Source organism: Microcaecilia unicolor, chromosome 5 (assembly GCF_901765095.1).
Source record: "Microcaecilia unicolor chromosome 5, aMicUni1.1, whole genome shotgun sequence".
Classification (NCBI taxonomy): domain Eukaryota; kingdom Metazoa; phylum Chordata; class Amphibia; order Gymnophiona; family Siphonopidae; genus Microcaecilia; species Microcaecilia unicolor.
Window position 1 is genome coordinate 248,232,548 of NC_044035.1, and position 23,005 is coordinate 248,255,552.

General features: G+C 40.5%; 1 protein-coding gene across 5 annotated transcripts in view; it reads left to right on the forward strand.

Annotated features, from left to right (window-relative positions):
- CD247 (CD247 molecule) overlaps positions 1–23,005 on the forward strand; it is a 143,020-nt gene that overhangs the window by 68,842 nt on the left and 51,173 nt on the right. Inside the window, exon 1 of one of the 5 annotated variants that reach the window (XM_030203951.1) lies at positions 10,443–10,682. The exons of 3 other annotated variants lie outside the window; for them this stretch is intronic. In XM_030203951.1, the coding sequence (XP_030059811.1) occupies positions 10,676–10,682 (7 nt within the window). In that variant the 5' untranslated portion in view covers positions 10,443–10,675. Of the gene's footprint in view, positions 1–10,442; positions 10,683–13,747; positions 13,877–23,005 lie in introns of those variants that run through there. One more of the 5 variants, XM_030203954.1, reaches the window with a different exon arrangement.

The window sequence follows — 23,005 nt, forward strand, 5'->3', positions numbered from 1 at the left end:
CCACTGCACCCCCTAATAACTGCTCCAGTGACCTGCATACTGCTGCCAGGGAGGTGGGTATGACATTTGAGGGTGAAAATAAAAGTTGTGAAACGGCATATTTTGTGGTGGGAGGGGGTTTGTGACCACTGGGGGAGTCAGGGGAGGTCATTCCCGATTCCCTCCAGTGGTCATCTGGTCATTTAGGGCACTTTTTGGGGCCTTATTCGTGGAAAAACAGGGTCAGGAAAAGTGCCCTAAATTCTCGCTAAAAATGCATATTTTTTTCCATTATCGGCGAAAGGCGCCCATCTCTGATCGGCCGATAACCACGCCCCAGTTTCACCTTCACCACGCCTTCGACACGCCCCCATCAACTTTGTCCGCATCCGCGACGGAGTGCAGTTGAAAACGTCCAAATTCGGCTTTCGATTGTTCGTTTTTGTGAGATAAACGTCTATCTCCCGATTTCTATTTTGATTATAAGCAGGATAGTATATACAGGTGGTTATTGGTACTTAGGGCAATGGAGGGTTAAGTGGCTTGCCCTGAGTTACAAGGAATTGCAGTGGGAATTGAAGTCAGTTCCACAGAATCAAAGTCCATCGTACTAACCAGTAGGCTACTCCTTCACTCACGGATAGAGCTGGGACTGATAGGGTGATGAGATGCAGTGTAGGGTAGATGAGGGCTGAGTACAGAGGATGGGAATTGGGGGATTAAGGAAGTGGGTGAAAGATGGAGGAGGGGTTTAAGGTACAGACAGAGAGTGCAATGGGAGTGCTGGAGAGAGAATAAGAGGGAGATGGCAAAAGCCATAAGGGAATAAGGGAAATGGAGACTAAGTACTAAAGGGTGAGAGAAAGGGAGAGGAGAGAAAAGTGGGGGAAAAACATAAAATGAACAATCAGTGCCAGACAGATGTAGAGAAGAAAAGGAATAAGACAAGAGAAGAAATAGAAAAGCCAACCTGGAAAAGAATTTAGGAGAAGACTGACACATGGAAAGTAGAAGAGAGATTGTGACCAGCCCAATTAGAAAAATAAAATGCTCATACAACAAAGGTAGATAAGAAAAAAATATTTTTATTTAATGATTTTTAAGGACTGAGATGTGCCTGCTTTGTGACATGTACATTTTTTATATGTTTGTATTTGCAGAGTACTACATTTCTGTTTTTCTTATACCAGTATTAGTACGGCTTATAGAGTCTGGCTTTCTTGGGGGTCTCCATTTTAGTTTTTATCTGCATGTTTTTTTTGTGGTTCCCTATTTTGTATTATGCCAGGGTCTATTTATATTCATGTCCTGCAGGTGCGACTGAGGTGAAGGATTCTGTTTGCATGTAATGTCTGTGTAACAGTTCAGCTTGTTCCAGTTTCCCAGTAGCAGGTATATTGGTGCTCTAGGGTACAGTGTAATATTTATTGCACACTCTTTTCATAGGTGGGTTAGGGCTGTTATGATGTGTTAAGTCTTCTGTATATGTTTTGAGTGTCTTAGAGTTTTGTGTTATTTCATAAAGTGTCTGGCCCTATTTGAAAGCAGGCTCTGAGACAAACAAAAACCCATCTGCTTTAAGTGTGCTGTTCCTGAGGGGATTACAATTTGAATATTTTTGTAAGGTGAGTTGTAATGGGGATAAATCATCTAGGATAACTGCATAAATAGGACCATATAAAACCAGGGGCGTAGCCAGACACCCAATTTTGGGTGGGCCTGGGCCCAAGATGGGTGGGCAGAAGAACTCTGCCTTGTCCCACAAGTGATTTGGTCTCTCTCTCTCTCTCTCGCCTGCATGCCATATGGTCTCTCAAACATCCCCCCTCCCCTGCATAGATTTGAAATAGCAGATTTTCACTGGCAGCGAAAAGCAACTCCTACTCATGTTGACCTCACAACCTTCCCTCTGAATGATGCAACTTCCTGTTTCCAGGAATACATCAGAGAGAAGGCTGTGGGGCCGGTGCGAACAGTATGTATGTCGCTGCAGGCGAAGATCTGCTATTGACAATTGTTGGGAGTTTTCAGCTGATGTGGCTTGGGGAAACCTGCTAGCCATATCATAGGTATGTTGCTACTGGGTGGGCCTGAGCACAATTGGGTGGGCCTCGGCCCACCCTTGGCTACGCCACTGTATAAAACACAGTACTATCTTAATGCAGTTCATCTTGGCTGGTTAAGTGCTGAATATCACATAATCTATGTTTTATCCGGCGACGTTATGTCTTGATAGTCAATGTCAGTGCCTGGACATAGCCCAGCATTGAATAAGCAGGAATAAAGTTGGCAGCGGTCAGCAAAACACTGACTACTGCTTGCTAAATAACAGGCCCCATATGTCTGCTGGAGAGAGGTTGTGTTGCTGATACTGAGATGAAACCAGAATTAGATTTTTATTTTGTGTGGTGAATTCTCTGCACCCATTGTTGCATGAGGAAGGCTTCTGTGGATGCAGAATATATGCTTTCTGTGACAATGAAGAGTCAGTGGTCAGTATCTCTTTTCTATATTACAGTTACAAGCAACATAATTTAACTTAAATATTTTTGTTGCGTATAGCCAATGTTGGCAGCTTATTTGTTTTGTTTTGAATAACTTGGGAATATAAATTGCATTCTTTTTTTCCTGGGGCAACTGCCTGAGTAGTGTTTAAAGTAAGGGGACCTCCTCACCCTCCTTTCTGATCAGAGTTTTCAGGGGGTCCTTTCTTTTGGTTGCCTTGGTGGGGGGGGGGGGGGGGGGGGGGGGCGGGGAATGCCACCTCATCCCTCGTCTCAGGCAGCAGACTACTGTGAGCTGCCCCTGGGAGTAAGTGCTGTCAGTGGAGGAGGGCCAAGAGGAAAATGTTATGCCTGGGGGGTGGGGTGGGGTAAGTGCTGCCTCTGGGAGAGGAAGACTAGAAAATAGTGCTACCTGTAAGGGGGAGTTGCTGGTAAGGAGGGAGAAAGAGCTGGGATTTGGAGAAGAAGAAAACGGGAGGGTGGTGTCAGGCCTAGGGAAGGGGGAGAGGGAAGTGCACTCTCCCCTTGCTAATTCTTGTGAATGTCAGAGGGGTTTTAATTAGAGAAATTTCCCATGGTGCTGGCTCATTTCACTTCATTGTTTTGATATGTTGACTTCATATTCAGTGTTTTAGTTTGGTGCATATGTTGTTTTTTTTTTTTTTTTGAACAACTATAATAAATATGTATGAGATGTATATATGCAAATGAATATGCTAATATCCAAGCTTCACCATTTGCCCCCTCCCCCCCTCCCAAATGAAACAAACTACACCATGACATGTGGAAATGTAGATGCACTAACTGGTTAGTGCAGGAATGCTCCCTCTCTGCCCCTGACATGCCACCTCAAAAATACTTACCTCTCAGTTAACGCATGCATATGCAAAAACTAATGTGTGATGCTTTAGCATGTCCTGCATTAGGCCATTTTTGCTGCATTAGTCATCTTTAGTGCCTAATGTACCCTAGTAAAAGGACCCCTAAGTAAATATGTAAATAAATAAATGAATAAATTTAGCAATTAGCTGAAATCATTGGATCTGTATTTTTCTCTTTTTCTGCTAAAGACTTGTCAGGTTTACTTTTGAATTGGCTTAGAAATTTAGATGCTGTTTGTAACAGTATTGCTTTATTAATTTTCTGTGGTTGTCTTGTGATACATCTGCCCTGTTTCTCTTCCCCCCTTCCATAAAGTGTCTGCCCTCTCTGTTTCTCTCTCCAGTCTCCCCCTTTCATCCAGCATCACAGTCTACCCCCTTTCTCCTTCATTCCATCCAGCATCTGCGCTCTCTCGCTCTCTTTCTCAACCTTCTATCCAGCATCTGTCCTCTCTCTCTCCCAACCTTCCATCCAGCATCTGCCCTCTCTGTCCCATTCCATCCAGTGTCTACCTCCCCTCTCTCTCTCTCAACCTTCCATCCAGCATCTGCCCTCTGAGTCCCATTCCATCCAGTGTCTACCCTCTCTCTCTCCACTTCTTTCCACCATCTACCCCCTCTTGCCTCTGTTCCATCCAACATCTACCCTTTCTCTCTCCAGTGTGCGGGGTGATGGCAGGAGGGAGGTGGGAAAGGCATCCTGGTGACCCTGCTGTGTAGCACTAACACACTTTAATTTCTTATATCCAGAGAAGACCACCTCCATCGCTCTTCTTTCAGTAGGCCACTGCATCTGAAAACTATCCATTCCTATGTGAAATGGAGTTGGTGTTTTCAATACAACCTCCACTGGCCAACAGTCCAATATTTATGAAACCCAACATCAGAACTAGCATCTAGAATGCTTCTTTGATGTGTCAGTCATTTACCAATGCTCATAGACTATGTGGCCATTTTACTAAGCTGTATTAGCATAGGGACTTAGTAGGTTTTAACACAGGACTTTCTCATGTGCTAAGCCCATTTCTAACTTGGCTATATTTTAAGTATTTTTCAATTTTGTTTTTCAGGTCATGTGACAATGTTTGCCTTAGCACTTTCAACCTCTTCTTCCACCTCAGTCTCACTGCTTTTCTTCCTTTGAAGTCCACTCCATCCGTCTATTCACTCCTCTGCCTCTACGAGTAGCAGTCATTTATCAACCCCCTGATAAGTTCCTTTCTTCTTTTCTCACTGACTTTGATGCCTGGATTTCCTTCTTTCTTGAACCTTCATCTCCTTCCCTCATTCTTGGGGATTTTAACATTTACGCTAATGATTCCCTCTGACTCTTATGCTTCTCAGTTTCTCACTTTAACATCCTTTTCAACCTTCAACTGTGCTCTACTACCCTCACTCACCAGAATGACCACTGTCTTGATCTTATCGTCTTCTCCAACTGCTTACTCTCCAGTTTCTGCACCTCAGCTCTTCCCTTCTCTGACCATCATCTGATAACTTTCACACTTAAACACCCTCCCCCCAGTCCCATCCAATCTCAACCAATACATTTAGGAATCTTCAGGCTATTGACCCTTCTACTCTGTTCTCCAGTGTTTCAAATCTCTTCTCAACCACTGTGTTATCCAAATCTGTCAATCAGGCTGTTCCTATAATACTATTCTCTCCTCTGCTCTGGATACTCTCACTCGTCCCATTCCCCGTTATGTAAGGCGTACCAAACCCCAGCCTTGGCTGTCCTCTAGAATCCGCTACCTACGTTCCTATGCCCGCTCTGCCGAATGCCTTTGGCTGAAATCTCGTGTCCATGCTGACTTCATACATTTCAAATTCTTGCTGACCTCCTTCCAGTCTGCTCTTTCACTTGCCAAACAGGACTGCTACATCCAGTTGACAAATTCTCATATCGAGGCTAAAAGCCCTCCTTTTTGATGCTGCTTTTAACTCCTAACCCTTACTCACTTGTTCAGTACCCATGTTTTATCATTCCCACCTTATCTCTTATTTGTCCTGTTTGTCTGTCCTAATTAAATTGTAGTAGTAGTAGTGCTTGTTATCTGAAAAAAGTTAATGCGGGAGCACTTACCACCTCCTATTTAGTAGGTGCAAAGTACTCCCGTGTTAACTCTGCATTAACCAGTTAACACACATTAACGTGAACACACTAGCTAATTAATGTTCCTACGCCTATTCTCTGCATATGACATGCCCCAGCAAAAAATATATTAAAAAATAGCTAACATATGAGTTAACTCACACTGATAGGCAAACTATCACAAAACGCTTTCATATATTTTGCAGTAAGCCTTTCCCCCTGCATTAAAGGCACATTAGCACCTAATACACTTTAATAAAATGGCTCCTATGTAATCTGTGCGCGCCTATTTTGATGAGGCTGTGTTGCATACATTTTTACGTTCTCTATTGGTGACAAAGTTAGATTACGGCGATGTGGTCTACATGGACGTGTCCTGTTATGTTTTAAGCATTTGCCTACAGTTCAGTATGCGTTCAGTTTTGGTCACCGTATTTCAAAAAAGATATAGCGGAATTAGAAACGGTTCAAAGAAGAGTGACCAAAATGATAAAGGGGATGGAACGTCTCTCATATGAGGAAAAGAGGTGAGGGTTCTTCAGCTTGGAAAAGAGATGGATGAGGGGAGATATGATTGAGGTCTACAAAATTCTGAGTGGTGTAGAATGAGTAGAAGTAAATCAATTTTTTACTTGTTCCAAAAGTACAAAGACTAGGGGACACTCAAGGAAGTTACATGGAAATACGTTTACAACAAATAGGAGGAAATAATTTTTCACTCAATGAATAGTTAAGCTCTGGAACTCTTTGCCAGAGGAGGTGGTAACAGCGGTTAGCGTATCTGGGTTTTAAAAAGGTTTGTACAAATTAGTATATAAGTATTGCCACACTGGGACAGACCAAAAGTCCATCAAGCCCAGCATCCTGTTTCCAACAGTGGCCAATTCAGGTCAGAAATACCTGGCAAAATCCCCAAAAAGTTCAATACATTTTATGCTGCTTATCCCAGGAGTAAGCAGTGGATTTTCCCCAAGTCCATTTAATAATGGTCTATGGACTTTTCCTTTAGGAAGCCACCCTGACCCTTTTTAAACCCCACTAAGCTAACTGCCTTTACCTTAGTATCCCAGAAACCCAACCATGCATCCTATCACAGCTCCGCCAACTTCAGCTCCATCCCACTCACTTTTCTGTCCTTCAGAAATGCCATTCAGAAGTTTGGTTCAAGGAATACCCACTGCAGTGTACAGTGACACAAGACTTTCCAGGTGTGTGTGGGGGGGGGGGGGGGGGGGGTAGAGGGAGTAGAAAGGGGGTGCAAGTTGCATAGGCATAGTTTGCCTGTTTTGTTTGGGAGGAGGGCAAAGGGTAGGGAGCTCAGATTAGTGAGGGGAGCAGATGAACTTTCTTCTCCTTCCCAATGTTCCCACTGTTCAGTTGTAGCTGAGATAGGGTGACACAATAAAATAGTTTCAAAACTTTATGTTTCTTAATCTATTCTTATTGTCTTCCTCTGTGTTCCTTTTTTATTATTTTATTTTGATGTATTTTCATTTCTGTAGCTTTCTTTATTAATCCATTTTTCCTTTTCACTCTGACTGCTGTTTTTTGCTTGTTACCCATTTTATTCTTTTAATATATCCTCTAGATTGCTCCATTCTGTTGGTATCTTTTCTTGATATTATAGGTTCTAATTCTTTTATTTTTCCTTTTCCTTGTATTTTTCTTTATCCTACTTATACTTTTCCAGTCTCCCTCTCATTCCTCTCCCCCCACTCACAACCTTCCACACCTCTCCATAATCCCTCATCCTTTACCCTCTTACTCTGTCCCTCTTTCCTTGCTTCTCTCTCCCCACCTTTCTGTCCTTTCTTCTCTCTGCTTCACACTCATTTCTCCTCCCAGCTCTTCTTCTTCCCCTCTTCCTTGCCCTTCCTCTTGCTTTTTTGTATGTCTTTTCATCATTCTGCTTCCTCCTTTCGCCCAACTGTTACCATCCCCCTCCCTAGCACTCTTCCTTCCTGCTCTTGGCATGCTGTCTTCTACAAGGGTACAAAAGTAAAACTGTACAATCCAATAAACTATAAATACAAAAGAATTAACTGCTCCAATAAAGTTTATCAGAATTGACTTCAATAGTATTCTCAAATATCAGTGGTAAAAATTCCTGGAGGAAAAGTCCGTAGTCTGCTATTGAGACAGACATGGGAAACAACTGCTTGCCCTGGGATTTGTAGTATGGAGTGTTGCCATGATTTGGGTTTCTGCCAGGTACTTGTGACCTGGCTGGGCCACTGTTTGGAAAACAGGATACAGGGCTAGATGGACCATTGGTCTGACCCAGTATGGCTACTCTTATGTTCATATGTTCTTATGCTGGGATCAGGCTCTAGGGAGGCCTAGCTAGGAGAGTTCATGTGACCTCAGGTTATGATAAATATCATTGGCTTCCAATGGAGTATCAGCCAATGTTTAAGATATTAACTATGGTGCTATACATGGGGAAGCCTGGTTGTCTGCTTTGTTACAGCCCTATGTTCCTTCTAGGGTTTTAAGGATGTAGTGCTGTTAGTACTCCCGCTTCAGACACAAGCTCGATTATCCTCTATGAGGAAGTGTGGGTTTTTTGGTATGTTCCTTTTTTGTTGAATCAGCTGCCATGGGGAATTCGGGAGGAGCAGTCTTATAAATCATTTAAAACAGGGGTTCTCAAGCCAGTCCTTGGGACACATCTAGCCAATCAGGTTTTCAGGATACCCATAATGAATATGCATGGACTTCTGTAGAATGGAGATATTGTATGCAGATCTATCTCATGCATTTTATTTTTTTTGTTACATTTGTACCCCGCGCTTTCCCACTCATGGCAGGCTCAATGCGGCTTACATATTGTATACAGGTACTTATTTGTACCTGGGGCAATGAAGGGTTAAGTGACTTGCCCAGAGTCACAAGGAGCTGCCTGTGCCTGAAGTGGGAATCAAACTCAGTTCCTCAGTTCCCCAGGACCAAAGTCCACCACCCTAACCACTAGGCCACTCCTTGCTCACCAAAGTAATCACCGCTATCAATATATATAGTTTCAAACTGCTTTATTGACCATATACTTTAAAATAATATTTATATATTGTTCACATATTCTAAAACTTTAGAATCCAAACCTCACCTCATTCATTCTCCTCTCACACTCCTTACTACCTATTTATGTTGTACTCTGTTGTCTCGCTTTATATTCTTACCACTTTAACTCTAATCACCTCAATTTACAACATCATCTTATATTATCTGATAAAGTTATCACATATCAGTTCATGACTGCATATTTACAATTTCATTCTTGTAACTTTGTTCTTTCTCTTTATATACACTGGACTTTAAATGTCCTCCGTTGCATGAATATTATGCTTCCACTTATCAAGTGTTCATACAACCGACTTCACATCTTTTTTTCAGTTCTCTATCATTGAGATAAACATTCAGTTCAGTTTGGATCACAACTTTTCCAACGTAATCTTAACTTCTTCTTCCATTGAATAATTCTCTTAGCTTATCTGTTCTTCCTTTTATCTTCCGATATTATTCCTCGAGTCACCTCTCCTTCACCTTTACTGTTCTCCTCCCGCTTGAGGTATATATCCAAAACTCCTGCCACACCCTACACATATGTGTTTTGCCATAGTGCGTCTTCAGGGGTAGTGACTTTAGCTATCAACTTTCTGATTTTAATTATATTCTCTGACCGTCCCTGGAGGAACTTTCACCGGGACTGGAAGAAAATGGCAACCTGGCGTCTCTCAACGTCATCCCAATGCATTTTCATTGGGGATATCTTGAAAACCTGACTGGCTAGGTATGTCCCAAGGACTGGGTTGAGAATCCCTGATTTAAAGGGATGTTTAAATCTTTTTTTTTTCTACAGTTTTGGGATGTTGATGCCTATTTTCTATCTTGTGTTGGTAGCCTGTAAGTTTGTAAGGTTTGTGAGCTATTATGTTTGGACGATGTGGGCGGGATTCTGTTTGTAAGTTTCTTTGCTATTTTAATTGGGGTTCTTTCTGTTCTTGATTTTTTTTTAATTGTAAACCACTCTGACTTGTCTGACAAATGGGCTGGTATATCATGTGTTTTAAACTATTAAACTATTAATACCATCCAGTCAGACAATTATTATTTTATTATTATTACTATAGTCTTATAACCTTCAAAACTCTACAAAGTTCATTGCAGGTAAAACAACAGACAAAAACTGAACAAACATCAGGCATTATAATGTTTAAACCAGATTATACAATACGTTCCAAAAAGAATATCAGTTACTACAGATTAATAACATTTCTTAAAAAGAAATGTCTTAAGGGCTTTCCTAAACTGAAGATTGCCACTAATTCTTAAGAGAGAAGAAGGAAAACTGTGCAGCCTGATACGGAAAAGTTTATTGAAAAATCCTTTTTGCCTTTACATGGCAAAATGAGGGAAACGTTAATGAAAATTAAAGAGCTGTCTGACCCGGGGTGGCAGTTATTGGTAGGTGGTGTTGCTTATCTGAACAAATAATGAAGCAACAATAATCACAAAACTAGAAATAAAAAAGCCTCCATTTGAGATGAGTTTGAATGTGTCATGTCATTTAGAGAGGCAGTGACAGAGGAAACCATGCACTGAATATGGCCACCCTCAGTCCTATTCCACCTTGATGCACATTGCCACCAGTTTTTACGTTAGCAGCTCATATTTGATGGAGACTAGATAAAAGTTAAAATACAGCTTTAGATGTGGCCTGTAGATTGCTTAAATAGTGACTTGAAAACACTTTAAAGATAACATTGCTATCGCTTTCAAACTGCAGCAGAAAGATCTCTAAAGAGAGTCAGAGACAAATTACTTCCTCAGTCATGAGTTTCTATCTTATTATTATGTTTACAAGACACAGGACACATTACCAAAACACGCATGCTGATGTAGAACACACTACGCGCCCAGAAAAGTTAAATACGGCTGCAATACCCAGAAATCCAGTCTGTCCAAGACAAAACAGAGCGATGACACTTGGTGCTTGCTGATCCTGCCTCATTTTCACAAGGACAACAGAGTTAGCTTTCTCTGTGTTCCTGAGTGCGGAAGGAAAACCATCCTGAAGACACTATGTGAGAGGAGAGGAATCCACAGCATTTAGTTTCTCTCAGCCTTGAACAGCTGCCTTTGCCATTCTTCAGAGACTACCTGAGAGAGTAAAACATTATTTAACTTCACCACCACCTTTCCAGGAGAAGAGGCTAATGACAGGTGTGTCAGCGCTTCCATTGGTTGTAGACAAAGGTGTATAGATAACTCTTCTTTCTATTTGGACAAAGTGCTAAAAAAAAAAGATATGAGAACTGGAAAAGATTGAGGACAACAGAAATGATAAAAGGGAAGGCTACACAGGTTAGAAGAAAAGACAGCTAAGAGGAAACATGATAGAGTAAATCACAAGCAGAGGGGCGCATGTTAATAGGGAATGGTTATTTACGCTTTCAAATAGTACTAAGCAGCTTTTTAAAACATGTTTCCATTCCCCGTTGGTGAAGCTGGATTGGAAGGTAGAGGCTGACATTGGTTCTTACCTGGTAACTATTCTTTTATTAGTCCTGGAACTAGGGCTGCTTTTCTAAGGGGCATTCCACAAAACGAATTCAGCAGATTTAAAACAAATTTGAAAGATAATTTTTCTACTTGATGCAGAATTAAGTTGGCCACGTCTAGTAGTATAACTGATCTTTAAAAATGTTTGGGTAAGTTTTTGGTGAAAAGATCCATTAACAATTATTAGCCAGGTGAAAGTGACCTATTCACTAATTCCTCCTTATTGCATTTATGTTAGAACATGGAGGTGGGAGACGGCTGAGGGGAGACATGATAGAGGTATATAAAATAATGAGTGGAATGGAACAGGTGGATGTGAAGCGTCTGTTCACGCTTTCCAAAAATACTAGGACTAGGGGGCATGCGATGAAACTACAGTGTAGTAAATTTAAAACAAATCGGAGAAAATATTTCTTCACCCAATGCATAATTAAACTCTGGAATTCGTTGCCGGAGAATGTGGTGAAGGCGGTTAGCTTAGCAGAGTTTAAAAAGGGGTTAGACGGTTTCCTAAAGGACAAGTCCATAAACCACTACTAAATGGACTTGGGAAAAATCCACAATTCCAGGAATAACATGTATAGAATGTGTGTACGTTTGGGAAGCTTGCCAGGTGCCCTTGGCCTGGATTGGCCGCTGTCGTGGACAGGATACTGGGCTCGATGGACCCTTGGTCTTTCCCAGTGTGGCATTACTTATGTACTTATATGTACTTATATTTCTGTGCTCCATCTAAAGTTTATTTGCCGTTCCCCCTCCCCCCCCCCCCCCCCCCCCCCCGGAAAAAAAATATTTATTCCCACTGTTTCCATTTAACATAATGGAAACTACTGTAGTGGTCAGATTTTTAAAAAACAGCAAAGTAAATATGTACAACAATGCAAGGGAAGCCACTTATGAAAAGCCTACATGGTAAAACAAGTGCTGCTCTATAATACCATAACAGAATTCGCCTAAATATAATTTCACAATCTAATTTAGGGGCCCTTTTAGTAAGGTGCGTTAAGCCGTAAGGCAGGCTAAGGGGCCCTTTTACAAAGATACGTAGGCACCTATACGCGTCCAACATGTGTCAAATTGGCACTACCGCCCGACTGCCATGTGCCTTGGGCAGTAATTCTATTTTTGGCACGCGCCCAGAACACACAGTAGAAAATATTTTCTATTTTCTACCGTAGGGCCCTTACCCGGCAGTAATTGGCAATTGACACATGCTGCACGCTTACTGCCCGGTTAGCGCATGAGACCTTACCGCTAAGTCAACGGGTGGCTTTAAGGTCTCAGGCTGAAAATGGATGCACGCTGGTTTTCATTTTGCTGCACATCCAATTTGGACACCCCTCCAACTTGTGCATGCAACTTAACTGAATAATGAACCAATTAGCACTGAATTATAATTGGGTGCTAATCAATTACCAGCACTAACTGGCATTAACATTTACGTGTGCATTTTTAGTTGTGGGGTCCAATTTCCGCGTGGCTCCAAAAAGGAGGCAAGGCCATGGGATGGTCATGGGGCGTTCCTACAATTCATTCGCACTGTTATAGAATAACAGGATCCACGCATAATTTAGACGTGAGGATTCACACCAGGGTTTACTTGGTGTAAATCCTCACATCAAAAGTTAGATGCCAATCCTGGTGCTAAGCATATTCTATAAACAGCATCTAACTATGAGTGTCTTTTACAAAGGCACGCTAGTGGTTTTAAGGTGCGCTAATCTTTAGCATGTGCTAAATGCTAGCGACGCCCATAGAAATATATGGGCGACTAATGTTTAGCATGTGCTTATTTTTAGCGCACGCTAAAATGCTAGCATGCCTTTGTAAAAGGAACCCTATCAGCGCTGTTTATAGAATTTGGTCCTTACTGTCTTATACAGAAAACAGGCATTGTGAAAATTGCTACAAAATACTTTTAATAAACTTGGCAAAATATACATACTCATGATGCAATTAGATTTGTAAATTATTATTCATTCAATAATATCCTATTTAAGAAACTAATGTTTAAAAAGTTATCAGCAGACTGAACATGCTTATTCCATTAATGTGATTGTCGTTGTAATATATTGTAAGCCACATTGGATACAAATGCAGCAAATAAATAAAATAAAAAATACATTTTACAGAATTATCCTGAACAATAGAATTTAAATAGCAAATGGAATTGTATTATCCAAGATTTAACTTAAAAACCTTCACGTTGTAGCACAGATGTCTTGTTCATCTGTAGGAAAGACAAAGTGAGAGATGGTGAAGATTTTAGATTATTTCCCAACAGGTCTGGGACTAGTTTAAAATATATCCGAAACTCCACAAAGAAAAATTCAAAACTATATAAGCAAAAGAGTTAACATCTCCCAGTATTTGAGCCAAACCATTTCAAAGTGGGTGAATATTTAAGTGTAGTAACTTGAATTACCATCTCTGCTGTGTGCTGTCCCACCATATTGCTAACATTTCTGTGAAGGTTTAAGATAGAGGTCCAAGGAAATAAACACCCAGGAAGGGCAGTTTGTTTTGAAGTGTAAATATTTTTCCTGTGGTGTGAAGCACACTAATATAACTTGGGTTGACCCATTTTCTGTGCAGCTTGTTCTGTAACTATTCGTTAGAGGGTCTTTTACTAACGGTAATGGTATCAGTGTGCTCTGCTATGGTTCACACAGGTATTTGTCAAAATCCACTTTTATTTTTGCTCTACAAACAAGCTTAATTTAATATAAAAATGGTAAAACTGGAGACTCTTAGACCCAGAATAATTGAATGTGCTGATAAAGGAGGTGCGAGTGTGGCATATGAATGCTGTAACTGGAGGTGCCTTACCAATAGTTTCTAAGTCCTATTTCAGGGTAAGTTTTATTTTATCTTGGACTGGCAGATGATACTGGAGGATTCAAATAGCAGATGATATCAAGAAATCATTTAAAATGCATTTCCCAAATGTTATTTTTAAATGAGTAAAGGAAAAATAAACTATTTCCCTGTCAAATTAATTTAACTGAATTTACAGTATAAACATTTAGTACTGATACAGACATAATTAAAAGTACTTATAATTCAGTCATTTATTTAAAATGGGCACGCTATTAATTTATCCTTGTTTGCTAATTTAATTCTTGAACCTGGGAGTTAAGTGATTAATTAAAACATGATAGGACTTACTGGAGAGAATAAAAACATTTGTCTATACAGACTGTCATGGATGAAATATGTTTATTTTACAATTTGCTTCATTAAAAAAATTTTTTTTTTGTCATTTTCCATTCACAAGAAAGTGAGCAAAGATTTTAAAAGCCTGGATTATTGCACTTTGAAATAATTTACAGCATTTCCAATTGTTTGTTATCTCTCGACACACATATTGCTCAGATCAAACGGGTATGGCAAGCTGTAGATATATGTGTTTGTGTATGCATGTACTTTACGGGGGCTATGGCAGAAGATGAATATGGGTTGGCAAAGCTTATGTTATCCCTTTTCTCTGCCTAATACTTAAACCACCTACAACTGCATATATAACCATACATTTGCAGACATACAGAAAAGCATGTGGGCACATGTACTCTAAGACTCTGTCTGAGAACACAGGTGAATATGCATGTATCAACATGAGTATACACTTAGGGGTCCTTTTACTAAGTCACATAAGCGTTTACTTGTGCCCAACATGTGCCAAAATGGAATTACCACCTGGCTACCGTGCGGCTCTTGTGGTAATTTCAATTTTGGTGTGCGCCCGAGACGCATGTCTGAAAAATAATTTTATTTTCAGATGAGTGTATCAGACGTGGGCCAAGTGCCATTTGATGTGCTTAGGTCATTATTGCTCAGTTGCCGCGTGAGACTTTACCCCTAGGCTGGCGGTAAGGTCTCAGACCCAAAATGGACGCGTGCCAATTTTGATCTTGCTGCACGTCCATTTTCAGCAAAACTTTTTAAAAAAGCATTTTTTGCAGGCGCGCTGAAAAATGGATCTGCATGCGTCCAAAACACACGCCTTCACTACCGCAGGCCATTTTTCAGTGCACCTTAGTAAAGGGTCCCTTAGAATACAATAAAAAATATATGATGGGATATGGGGCTCGTTATTACAATTTACCTCCAAATAAGGCTATTTCCACTTTGTTATGATTGTGGGTACCTCACTTATTCGAATATGTTTTTTTTTTTGTAGACACACAAGTAACATTGCTGTTCTTTAGTTTGACAATACTCCTGGTACTTGCCGTTATAGTATTAAACCTAAAATATCCACCTAGGGCAAGCTGATCTCTCTAATACACTGATAACTTTAAGATAATAGAGGAAAAGACTTCAGAAACTCGGTAACAGCTGAAAATACTTTAATAGAACAGCTGACCACTTAGCTCTGCGTGACTATTATCTTAAAGTTATCAGTGTATTAGAGAGATCAGCTTGCCCTAGGTGTTCTTTAATTTGCTAATATGTGTATTCCTTAAGGTTTTAAATTTGTTTCTACATTTATGACCAATTATACGCATATGTTTTGTAAATTGTACTTTAATTAAGCAAAAAATGAATAAAAAATTTTGAACAAAAAGAAATATATAAATGAAACAGAGATACATAGTTTTTTTATTTATAGTTTTCTTCATGTCTGATCGTTTCAAAAGTGATAGTCTATAATGATTGAATTAACTTTGGTAAAAAAAAGTTTTGTTTTGTTTTTTTACAGTAATGGCAGGTTACATAGCAACTCAGTAGATGATGGTAGACAGAAAGTGTTTGGTCCATCTGTTCTGCCCACTTGCTCCTGTCCACTGTGCTATGGATATATCTCAGCTGTTGGCCATAGAAGCTTGACTGCTTGCAGGATATCGCTTGTTATCCAAGTCAGCTTTTGCTCCCTCTTTGGTTCTCTGCTTTCCTGGGTAGATAAGCAAATAGATTCTATATTTAATCCAACATCCTAATTGTCATTCTTATAAATCACTTTTCCTGAGCTCTACAAGGTACATAAGTACATAAGCATTGTTATGCTGGGACAGACCAAGGGTCCATCAAGCCCAGCACCCTGTCACCGACAGCGGCCAAAAGAACAAGCAATTTGTCCCACCCAGTGGCGTAGCCAAGGGTGGGCTTGGGTGGGCCCAGGCCCACCCACTTTGGGTTCAGGCCCACCCAGTAGCAACACATCTATAATGTGGCTGGCAGGGATTCCCAAGCCCCACCAGCCAAAAACTCCCAACAAGTGTCCCTCCTGCATACCTTGTAAGTAGCAGATCTTTGCCTGCAGTGAGCAGTGATATACATACTGTTTGCACCGGCCTCATAGCCTTCCCTCTGATGTATTTCTGTGTAGGCGGAAACAGAAAGTTGCATCAGAGGGAAGGGTGTGGGGCCAACATGAGCAGTGTGTATTATGACGGTGAAAATCTGATATTTAAAAGGTATACGGGAGAGGGGGGATGTTTCAGAGACCATATGGCATGCAGGCGAGAGAAGGAGAGACCAAATCACCTGTGGGACGGGGCGAAGTTCGTCTGCCCACCCACCTTGGGCCCAGGCCCACCCAAAATTGGGTGTCTGGCTACGCCCCTGGTCCCGCCCATCCTAGAAATACTGTATTATTCCCTCGTCCATTCAATAACATTCTATGGCTTTTTCCTCCAGGAAGCCATCCAACCCTTTTTTGAAGTCCGCTAAGTTAACTGCCTTAACCACCTTTTCCGGCAGCAAATTCCAGAGTTTAACTACTCGTTGAGTGAAGAAAAATGTCCTCCGATTCGTTAGTGGTGTTCAACATAATACAACACATCAAAGGGGCAATTCTATAACTGGGTGCCCCCTCTTAGGTGCATCAATGCTGTGCAGGGAGCATCTATGCCATAATTGCATCTGGGTACCCAGATTCTGTTAGAGAGTACTGGAATAAACATAGTGCCTAAAGTTAGGCATGCCCACTTATGCCAGGCCAATGGCAGGTTTAAATAAACATGCCTAAAATTCAATATGCAACATATGAATTTACAGTATTCTGTAAGGACGCCTTTAACTAAGCGGCAGTAAGCCCAATATGGGCTTACCGCTTGCTATACAGGAAGTACCGCCGGGCTACAGCAGCAGCCCAGTGGTACTTCCCACCTCTATTGTGCCATCATTTCCAGCACTACTAAAATTTATTTTTGTAGTGCCAGAGTGTACCCAGCGGTAATTGGGCAGTGCTGCATGCTGCCAGCCAGGTTACCACAGGGTTAATGTGGGAGCCCTTACCGCCACTTTAACAGGTGGTGGTAAGGGCTTTCCCCGAAATGGCCGCCGGTCCATTTCCTGTAAGAAAGCAAGACTTCCCTTTTACCAGCTGCGTAAAAGGGGGCCTCGATGCACACCGATGCCAGCGCTGGCCCCCTTTTGCTGCAGCTTGGTAAAAGGGGCCCTAACTTGTGTGTGTAAGTGGGAGACATGCCCATGTCCCAGCCTTGCCCCCCCTACATATATACCCCCCTCCCATGCGGTTATGTACTAAAGCAATTGCATGCTCCCTTATAGAACAGCCTATGGTTAAAAAAAGAGAGAGAGAGAGAGAGAGAGAGAGAGATGATCTGCAGATATCACGCAGATCATGCTTCAGTAGAACAAAATCTTTATTATTAAGTCTCATACATTAAAATCGCCCGACATGGCCATGTTTTGCCCATCACTGGGCTACACTGAGGATTCTATTATTACTAATATCATAAAACAGGCTGATAATACAATAAAAACTTTAAAACATACATAATTTTAAAAGAATAACATAAAAATCTAGTGGTACAGACCAATGGAGATCACAATAATCACGAGCAAATGTGTGAGATTTTGATATACTGAAGCGTGCTCTGCTCTTCTTGTATTCCCTTACAGAATAGTGCACTTAAATGTGGAAGGCACACATCTATGCAGTTATAGAATTGCCTTTCACAAGGATAATTTTATAAACCACTTTTCATATGTAAAATGCTGATTTACACGCATAAATGAGTGTTTATAAAGAATTCATCATGATAGCATATATTTTGACAGTAGCCATCTATGGGTGGAGTTTGGTGGAGGGTGAGCAGAGTTTGTAAATACGCACTTACCTGAGTGTACTCACTTAGACCTAGCTCAAGAGCAGATGTAAGTGTCCATGCCTGCAAGCTAGGTCTGATTTCTGCCATTATTTTATACAGCCACCCACATATCTGTATAAAATGGTGTTTAAGTAGGCACTTCTTTAATTTCTTTAAAACCAGGTGCCCTGTTATAAAGTTACTCTCAAAGTGGTATAAAATAATAAAGCAAAACAATACAATCATCAGTTATTTCAAAGCCTCAATCTCCATCTAGCTTTGTAATGGTCAAAACAGCTAGCAAAATTGGTGAGGCTGTTGTTTATAGCCATCTGACTACCCTGTACTTTCAAATTACAAAGTTACATTTTTCTCTCTAAAACAAGGTCAGTAATTAAAGTAGCACCATAAGTTAAGCAAGATTTAGTCTTGATTTTTTTCCCATTGCTCTTTGGCTTGTCCCATTACTAACCAAGAGCTGTAGAGGTAGGGATAAAATAATAAATTGCCACATTAAGATGTTTTCATCCTTCCTCTGTTTTGGATGATTTCTCTCATGTTTGTTTTTGCCTATGTCATTACTGAACAAACCTGATTTTTTCCAACTAATTTTATGACTGTGGAGCTGATGACAGCAATTTTTATTAATTGATTGTTAGATAAATTCAATCTCAATTATCATTTTTTTGAATACTTGTACTTTAAATCAAGAAGCACATGCTCATTGGTTGATTGCAGGCATTAGACTTTGTTAGGAAAAAATAATTATTTTTTGGTGGAACAGCCCATAGTTTGTCTCCTTCCATAACCCCTCTGGCAGTTTGTTCCACAATTCTGGGATCACCACTAAGAAAGCCCTGGCTCTCAACCTCCCTGATGAAGCTGTTTAATTGACAATATCACCAAGAATGCCCTCTAACTTGATTTCAACTGTCAAACTGGTACAGACCAATTCAGGGTTTTTTTTGGCAAGGTACCTGGGGGGAAGGGTAAAGAAGGGGAGATGAGATGCTAGACACTTGAAAGGAGGGATAGGAAAGGGAAGGGGAGATGCTGGACATCGTGGGCAAGACAGGACCTCGTACTACCTAAGGGAGGGGGGGACAGAGGGGAAGAGGACACAGCTGAAGAACTGCCTAAGGTGTCAAATAACTTTGGGCCAGTCCTGCCTCTAAGGATGGCTGAAATTTTTTTCCAGATCTGAAAATATTACTCTTTTGGGTTGCTCAACTAAATATGACTTCTTCCTCTAACCAACCTTACATAATGGTACTAATAATGCAAAGCCTTTTCTGCTAGTTACAGAGGAATATTCAATTTAACTGACCACTATTTTATGTGTGGGGACTTCTCTAATATAATAATCTATACCGTGTCCCAAACATCAAAATATCTCATATGTATATTTCTCCTTATCTCTGTTAATTCACTTCAAAGCATAACTCTTTGTGGTAAACAATATACAGTCCATATATCAACCACGTTTAAACATTTTTTTCTTTTTTTCATTTTTCTTTCTTTTTTCGGGGATCCTCAGATAATCCTGCTGCTCTCACCATACGAACACAGTGTTCAACTTTTAGAATCCACAAATGGAAATGGTAGAGCCGCAAATCGTCATTGATCAACCCACATAACTTTTTCTTATATTTCTAATATTTGATTTGACTTTTTTTATATATATACTTAATATTAGATTTTCTTGAAATCTTTAACAGTTTTCTCTGTTTAGTTAGAGAATCATATCAGCACTTAACTTTGAATCGGCGGCATTTTAAAAGGCAGGAGAACGATTCAAAGTTAAGTGCTGATATGATTATTAAGTTACAGTGGAATGGCATATAGCTCTTCAGAACCAATTAGAAATGAATTCAGTAGATCCCAATAAAGAGGTACCACCAAAAGCTGCTGGCTAATCTTTGTATACTGCACACACAAAAAGTACTGCTTGCTATAGATTTCTACATATGAGAAGCTATAAAATTAAAACCAAGCTCCATGTAGCTCAATACAGGAATCTAAATACTTAATTTAGGGGCCCTCTTACTAAGCCGTGTAAGTGCCTACACATGCTCAACGCACACCAATTCCAAGTTACTGCCCGGCTACTGCATGGTCCTTGAGGTAATTTCATTTTTGGCGCATCTGCTACGTGCGTCCAAAAAATGTTTATTTTTCTGACACGCATCAGCTACATACGTTAAGTGGCATTTGACATGCGTAGGTTACCATGTGAGACTTTACCGCTAGGTCAATGGCTGGCAGTAAGGTCTCAGACCCAAAATGGACGCACGGCAATTTCCATTTTGCCGCACATCCATTTTCGTCAACATTTTTTTAAAGGTATTTTTTTTACAGGTGCACTAAAAAATGATTCTGCGCGCACCCAAAACACGCGTCTACACTACTGCAGGCCATTTTTCAGTGCACCTTAGTAAAAGGACCCCTCAATACTCAATCCAAAATAGATATGTTATATTGCTGGTTTAAATTTTTTCCATTATTCTTGTAAACTGAGATTCGGCAAAATTGATGTGTGAAAGAAAGAAGGAAAGTGACATGTAAAGAATGGATGAGCTTGACTGTCTGATATACGTACCAAAGCAGTGTTGTCATGCTTGCTAACTAATGGGCTAATCATAAATCTGAAAAAAGTGAAGCCTTGTTACATAGTCAGTCTCCTGGGGCTGTTGTCCTTTTTGAGGGCTTGGCCATATATATTTGATCTGAGATAAAATATCTTGCTGTCATGTTGCACTCCCAGTTCTCTACGATACTTCATAGTAGGCTTGTTTTTAGAGGAATGATCTATAAGCTATGGGTATTACACCATTTGAAGTCACTGTTGTCAGACTGTGAACTTCACACAGTAACTTAGGCTATGGTTTTACTTTGCTTGGACTGTTGCAATCTTATTTACTGGGGTTTACTGGTCATGCCCTTAAAGCTCTTCAATCAACACAAAATAGTACAGTCAAAATGATTACAGGCTGCAAAATGTTTGCCCATATTTCACCAAGTTTAGTTAACTTCCACTGGCTACTAAAGTTGCTCATATAAAGTTAAGTGTTGGCTGTTTAAAGCTTTATAAGGAGGGAACCTTATGAGGAGGTTTTGCCAGTGAAATGGCATTACCCATTATGGCCTCTTCTCTCTGCTGAACAGAATTTGATTTTGGCACCTTTAAGGAAGGTGCTTTGTAAGACGGATACGAGCTGGCACAAAGCTATCGAACATGTTATCTGTGATGATAAAATGAGAAATTGAGTTGATGCAGTTTAGAAACCTGATTTAAAAAAACATTTATTTACGCAAGTTTTAGGGTAAGATCTTTCAAGTTTTCAGGAACTTGAATTGTCATGTTTTTGTTATTACCTCTATAGAAAAGTCGATATGCAGGCTATAAGTAGGGCTTCTGATTTTAACTAATAAAACACTCCTGATACAAAAAATAAAATAAGTGTTTATTGGATAAACACCACTTTCCCTAGTCCTCTCTCCCCCTCCCCCTGGCTTGACTTGCATCCTCCACTCAATGTTTCAGGTTTTTTTTTCTGTTTTGGCACTGCCTAAATAATAGAAACATGTGTATTTGATTCCACCAAAAGAAGCACCAAGCAATGGTACCTTGAAAACACTGATAAACACAGATATTTTGTACTCTCAAAGAATACATATTTAGCTTGGAAATAAGCCCCTTAACTTACTAGTCCAATAAAATGGGATCATCATATTTTCCATTTGTTGTTTTAGTTGTACTTGTCAATGTGTAATGTAGTGCTTGGAATATGTCAGTTTTTAAAATTTGTCTGCTATCTTTATATTTTGCATAGTACAGGGAAAGGTGCATCATGTTCTCTTTGGTGTTGCACTGTATGCAGAGCCTGGCTTCTTGGGGGGGTTCCGTTTAATTTTTTTCTATATATTTCTATTTTTAGTTTGTGGTTACTTACTGCATGCTGGATGAGGGTCTGTTTGTGAAAGAGACAAGCTCTTTTGTTGGTATTGAATGTACAGGATCGATCTATACTAATTTGGTTTGTCTAGTCTTCTAATAGGTTTATTAGATGTTCTAGTGCTCACTGCAGTGTTTGTGGTGCTGTCTTTCCTAGGCCATCCTTGTTGTGTGACTCATTTGTTTTTGTACTCCATGCTTTCCCACTCATGGCAGGCTCAATGCAGCTTACATGGGGCAATGGAGGGTTAAGTGACTTGCCCAGAGTCACAAGGAGCTGCCTGAGCCTGAAGTGGGAATCGAACTCAGTTCCCCAAGACCAAAGTCCACCACCCTAACCACTAGGCCACTCCTCCACTCATGGAAGTTACTGCTATTACAGTATAGTAGAATCGCTCTGTAGGTCCTGAGTAACATTTGTAGTGCTTTGCATTACTTCACAGTATACCTAGTACTGGATTTTGGATTTTCATCACACCCTTCTCAGTAGTAGCACAAGGCAAGATATATTCAGCTACAGTTGGTATTTCCCTATTCCTGGACGGTTTACATTTTAAGGGCCTCTTTTATCAAGCCGTGGTAGCGGCTCCCGATGTCGTAATGCCGACAAAACCCATTTGAATGGGCTCTGTTGGCATTGCTGCACGAAAAACGCTAGTGTGGCTTGATAAAAGAGGCCTTTAAATGTTATACCTGAGGCAGAATAGGCTTCCCTGGTTCTCAGCTTGCTCCTCTAACCAGGGAGGAGTGGCTTAATGGTTAGTGCAGCGGACTTTGATCCTGGCAACCTGGGTTCGATGCCCACTGCAGCTCCTTGTGACCTTGGGTAAGTCACTTAACCCTCCATTGCCCCAGGTACAAAAACTTAGATTGTGAGCCCTCTAGGGACAGAGAAAGTACCTGCATTTAATGTGTACAGTGCTATAGCAATGATTAGTAGCAGTAGTAAACATTAGGTACTGACAGTGGTG